The sequence below is a fragment of the Bos indicus genome, chromosome 13 (genome assembly GCF_029378745.1).
Source record: "Bos indicus isolate NIAB-ARS_2022 breed Sahiwal x Tharparkar chromosome 13, NIAB-ARS_B.indTharparkar_mat_pri_1.0, whole genome shotgun sequence".
Lineage (NCBI taxonomy): Eukaryota > Metazoa > Chordata > Mammalia > Artiodactyla > Bovidae > Bos > Bos indicus.
This window is the reverse complement of record NC_091772.1, coordinates 16,298,812-16,304,811: the sequence shown is the minus strand read 5'-3', so window position 1 is coordinate 16,304,811 and position 6,000 is coordinate 16,298,812. Positions and strand designations below refer to the sequence as shown.

Genomic DNA, 6,000 nt, shown 5'->3' with positions numbered 1-6,000 from the left:
TAGTAGCAGCACCAAAAACCAGTTCAAAGGGAAAACAGCTTCTAGCAGACTGGGAGTTGTGAACAGCAGTGTGACATGGTGATGAATTAGAAGTAGGCTTTTGGTGGCAAAATGGAGGAAAATGCACATTTTTTTTTTGCATTAATTCATTCAGTTTAGACATCTGGAAAAGTGTTTGGCTTCCCTTATTATATATTTGATCTGTAAGCTTGTCATCAAACATCTAAATCACAAATAGAAATGCAATTGTTTGTACTCAGCCATATAATCCTGACCTAGATGCTGCTAGCATTTTGGGAAAATGAACCATATGCTATTAAATCTTTACTAAGAGCAAAAGCTCCCATAATTAAAAGCAAAATAAAAAAAATTCTATATGCAGAACTTGATTGCCAGCAGGCTAAAAGAATACATGTAAAGCAAAGATGCTGAACAGTTAGAACTGGACATGGAACAATGGACTGATTCAAAATTGGGAAAGGAGTACATCAAAGACATGAGTCTGAACAAACTCCGGGAGATAACGAAGGACAGGGAAGCCTTGCATGCTGCAGTTCGTGGGGTTGCAAAGAGTCGGACATGACTAAGCAATTAAACAACAAGATGCTGGAGACAGTTTGTGGTCGGAAGCAGAAATTGCTCGGCACTCCCCCACCTCCGTTCCCTAAAGGTCTCTCGTCCCCTCACCTTATGTATCCCTCAGTGATGCTGCCCAGGCAGTGGTAGGGGAGGAGAAGGGACATTCTAACCTGGAGACAGAGACCCCAGGATCTGTGCAAAAATCTCTTCTTCTTCCAATCTGGATGCTTGTACCTATTTGTGTCACTGAAGGGCAGTGAAAAATTTAAACCTAGCTGCTTACTTATCACTCTCATGGTCATAAAGCAGCGTTCCTACTAACGCACGAGGTGATCATAAAATAACCGAAACAGTGGAAAATGGGAAGGCTGGAGACGGTCGTGTGAGGATATAATGTTTTAATAAAAAGAATTAACACAAGTTCCTGAGTAAAAATATCCAGAACAAGCAGGTGACCTTGAAAAGTAGGATTTTGAGAGCCACGGTTACTAAAACCCTATAAACATTTGCTTCAGTGCATGGTGGGAAATAGAACATGAGATAATCTTAACTCAAACCTTAAAAATAATATTTAGTAACTTTCCAGATAAAGACACAAACAAAACCATAGAATTTATTCTTACTTTATTAACAATGTGGCTTACAATTTTTTCAAGTAAAAAGGGGTTTTTTTTTTTCATTTAGAATAAAAATTAAAATATAACTCTGATATAGATTTTCATTTATTTACATGAAAACATATATACAGAATATAATCTTACAGCAAATCAATGACATGCCCTTTTGTCCTGCAAATTTCAAAAGTAAAAACACCACCAACTTTTCTCTTCTATGCACCAAAACAGACACAAGATATGAATCAAGTTCCAATACAAACTATTCAAACCGGAATGCAGAGCAGTAAAACAGCTTTCGACGGTCACGACTAGGGGTAGTTTATGCTTCTAGACCTCATGCAGGCTCCCATTCCGAACAACAAATGAGATGATCTTTTTTTTTTCTGTCATTTAAAACATTTTTTGTTTTCAATCTCCCACTGTAAAGTGATTTTCAGCAAATGCCGATTAGAACTTTTTCTTCAACACATCGGGTCCACATGAAGCACCCGATCTGTCTGGCGATGCAGCTATTGACCTACTGGTCCTCACTGGTACCCAATCCTAGCCATTTTTAAAATAAAACCAGTAAGACAGAAAGTCTGCCGCTCAAGAGACTGTGTTATTACCGACCCTCTAAATCAGAGACGCTTTTCTTAACCAAAACCCAAGGCAGCACCGTGTCAGCACTTAAGAATTTTTAGGTGAATTCAGTGGGTCAAAAATAGCACAGATGGATACTGTTGCCTTGGGTTCAGGATCCTCAAATCAACCCTAGTGATAAAAGCTATGAGAATTGCCCAACATAAATGCCCAATGTGAAAACTCAACCCAGCTGGAAGGAGTAAAGCAATTTCCAGAGAAGTCTTAAACGGAAAAGAACAAGAGAGGGAAGAAAGAGAATCACGACACTGTAATCGTTGCCAATGGAGCTTCTCTTGCTACTTAGTTATTTCATAAACCGTATGTATGTCTCCCTAACAACTGTTTTTTCCTTAAAAACTAGATACCTGAAAATTTACTATTTTTCCCTTCAAAAAACTGTACCTTTGGTCTCAGTTTTCTAAAGACAAAGGATAGAGCAGGACTTGGAGCCCAGATTCACCAAGAGAGCAACAGTGGTGCTCAAGCCACAAAGACTATTTAACGCAACTGTTTCTACAGTTTTATCTACAGAAATAAACACAAATGGGTGTTTGACAAAAGAAGTATGAAACTTCTAATGCTTCCAAAATGAAGGGAGAGACGCCCTTAGAGAGGGACATTTGGTTTGAGATAAAAAGCAAGTCTCAGAACTCGCCTGATAACAACACTCCAGATTCTCTGACACAAATTAAGGAAACTGAGACCAACCTTCAAAGGCTGATCAAAACCAATCTTCCAGAGACTGTCGTGTGGGCCAGAGGGGCCAGTGTGAAAGGTCTGAGTCATTCTAATTCATTGAGAGACAGATCAAACACAGGCAATCATGGTTCAAATATGATCAAATAAAGCAAAGCAACCTAACAGCTGTACAGCGCAAACTGTGAGTCAAACTTTGATCAAATGAACCTAATTTTATAAGTGACGGATTTCTCCATACTATGCAACTTTGTGGTGAAGGAAACTGGGTTTTTGCTTTTTTTTTGGTAAGCAAAAAATGAGTTCTTCTGTAAATGGGGGTCATGCCTTCCTTACTCTTTCTAGGTTTACATTTTTGTGGATAAGAGATTTTCCTAACACAGGACACAAACAGTCAAGAGGTCAGAGGTTGACGGAAGCGTCCTTAGCTTTAGGGTGGGACTGAGTGATGGACTCTCAGCCTTCGAGATGAGGTGGTACACTGCACAGACTGGAGCGTCTCATCTCAGGCGGTTCCTGACGGGACCAAGCAGTGTGGCGCACACAGGAGAGGACTCTGGTCCCAGAGCGTCTTCTGGGAGACCGCGGGGAGACGGCAGCATCTGGGGATGAGGAGGGGTGGGGGCATCGCTGTGGAGCACTTCAACCAACAAGCGTTTATCCTAGGGGCCGTGGTGCGCTGGCAGCTACAGATGTGAGATGAACTCTTCCCGCCACGAGGGACAAAAACACAGTAATGACACAGTCACAACAGGCAAACGTCCCTCGAAAACTGGCCGTTTCTCTGAGACGGAAGCTGGTGAGCGGTGAACACTACAGAGACATGAACGCCACGTGACACTCTGAAGCTCAAGTCCTGCTGACTTGAAGGGGCAAAGAGCCAGCAGGGACTTCCCAGAGAATCGAGCCGGAGGGGGCGTGGGCAGCACTCAGAACCAAAAAAACATCTTCTTGACCCTGAAGAGTCTTCCGGCTCCTAGCAGGGCGGGCTGAGAGTGCCCCGATGGCCCCAAGCTGCAGCTGAACCTGCCCTGGCCTGGCACAGCCAGCACCTCACCAGGCACGCGGGTTGACAGCACTGAGCTCTCAAAGAGACCGAGGACGAGGCAGGCTCTGCGCACCTGGCCCCTCGGGAAGAGGCCGCATCCCCAGTGCCAGCAGGGTGTCTTCCTCGGCTGCCAGGTGGGAGGCCTCTGGGTGGGCTCCAGGGCTTACCCCTGCCACGGGCACCAGAGAGCACCTTACTCTAGAGCAACCCACCCCAGTGCCGTTCAGGGAGGGCACGAGAAGGTGACACTCATTTGAAAGAGTGTCCCCTCCTTCATTTGCACCCCATGTGCAATGGGAAGAGCTCAGCTAGAAAAGGCCACAGTGAGGATCACAAGCGTGTCCGAGGCAGGAAAACACCCAAGACCTTACAAGGAGGCCCTTCTCAAGCGGCCGACAGAGCTGGACAAAAGCCCCACGGCTGAGGAGACAAGAGGTGAAGAACAGAGAAGGGGTGGAAACTTGAGCTCAGAGAAAAAAAATCAAACCACAGGCCAGGCCTGACTCCCCATGGAACTGCCCGTGTTCGTGGGCCGAGAAGATGGGGCTCCCGGCTGAGGTGCCCAGGCAAGTCCACCGCCAAATGTTTAAACCTGCCTTAGGCTCAGTCATGGGGGAGACGACAGCCTCAACCACTAAATGCGTGTTTCCCCTTTTCATCAGTAATGGTGACAGATGACAACAAAAGTTTAGCCTCCGTGATTGAGACTCTCAAGATCTGACAGGATGCCAGGCCTTCATGATGTTGCAGAAATGTAAGCAGCTCATCAGCCCACCCAGGACGTTATTCCTGGAACTGTTGACACTCTCATCAAAGAGAAAAGGTCAAGGTAATAAAGGAAGAGAAGGCTGTGCACCCCCGCTTCTCCTGGGCAACGTGGAGGCTGAGCTTCCGCACACAAGTTTAAAAAGGCATTTGAGCAACAACCAGCACAGAAGACAATGGTCCGTTTGGGACTGAAAAAAATATAACAGCTCCTTGCAGGGTGCATGTGGACAAGTGCCTGGTTCCAGAGACCAGCTGGCTCCTGGAGTCATGATCTTTCTATAAACGACGAGACCCACTTAATGAAAACTGCCAAGGGACATCCTAAGTAAACCAGAGGCAGGGTGGGCTGCAGGCATTACACGGTGTCTCATTCTGGCCAATCCAGACTCTCATCTGACAGGAGGAGCAGGCTGGGGACAAGGGGACCCATGTCCCCGCCATATCATAAGAGTTCACACCTGTTGCTTTACCGGAAGGAGGTCCAGGGTGATTCAACATCAGCCCAGATGACGGGGTCAGTCCCTGGCTGACCCAGGGGCACGCATGCCTCTGCGGGGGTGACCAAGCTGGGGCTCAGAGGGGACCTCCCAGGGAGACCTGGGGCAGTGATCCCTCTCAGGGGAGGAGCCGGTGTGTCAGCAGCTTGCCCCCGTTTCCCCCGGCCTTGCTCTCCGGAACGAAGCTCTGCCTTCAATGCACAAGGCAAGATGCCCCTCTCCCATGTGGTCACAGTTATTCAGAACGTGGGGGACCTTGAAGGTTCCATATAGGATGGCAAGCATGCCTCCTCCCTGAAGGCTCCCTGGACACCCACCGCCCCACCGTGACATGCTCCTTCTTCCTTCACTGCCCAACAGGCGGAGTCCCTGTTCCGCTGTCATCCAAAACATCGCCCAGAGCCGCGCGTGAGAAATGAGCCGCCACCAGACCAAACATGTGGTGGCGACAGCCGCGCACGGCGACCTGAAAGCAGCACCTATGGAGGCACTTGGGGATACGACAGTGGAGTCACCGGAGACCTCCTCCCGGCTCACGGCGGAAAAGACATCACCTGCGCCTGGGTTTCTGAAGCATGGGCCTTGGCTTGGGAAGCTGCCTGGTTTGGGGCGGGAGAAAGACAGGGTGTGGTCTGTAGAGATGCAGGTCCACACCCGTGGGGTGTGAGCAGTAACTCACACCCTGCAGGGCCACTGCTGTGGGCTCGGGTGCTCTGCAAACACGGAAACGTTGAGCAGGCTGGTGGGCGGAGGAGGCCCTCGTGTGGACACCTGTCGGACGCACCATCACACACATCTGGGTTTGAAAACGGAAGTTCCAGTCCGGGAAACCTCCTGAGACCCAAGACGCGGCATTCGCCGGGCCGGCGGGCAGCCTGGGAGCGGGCGGGGTCAGTTGGCGTACTGGGCGTAGAAGGCCACCTTGACCCGCTCAATCTGGTGGCAGAGCTTGATGGCGGGACCCAGCTTCAGCTCCATGCACTCCTGCACCGTGGGGAGTGTCAGCAACAGCAGCGCCTGCCCATCGATGTCCTGCAGGGAGAGAGAGTGGGTTAGAGCTGAGACAGACGAGACAGGACTCAATGGGGTGCCTGGGCCACGGCGGGCTTCATTCCCAGCCCAGGGCAGGACGGGTGCTCTCGTCCCCTCCGAACCTGGTGAGCGCTGGCCA

At 48.9% G+C, this 6,000-nt stretch overlaps 1 protein-coding gene across 4 annotated transcripts in view; it reads right to left on the bottom strand.

Moving 5' to 3' along the window:
- Positions 1-1,186: 1,186 nt before the first annotated feature.
- Positions 1,187-6,000, bottom strand: part of SFMBT2 (Scm like with four mbt domains 2) — a 176,005-nt gene continuing 171,191 nt past the window's right edge. For all 4 annotated transcript variants that reach the window (XM_070800761.1, XM_019972925.2, XM_070800760.1 and 1 more), the window contains one exon: positions 1,187-5,861. In XM_070800761.1, coding sequence (XP_070656862.1) covers positions 5,721-5,861 — 141 coding nt within the window. In that variant the 3' untranslated portion in view covers positions 1,187-5,720. The remainder of the gene's footprint in view (positions 5,862-6,000) is intronic.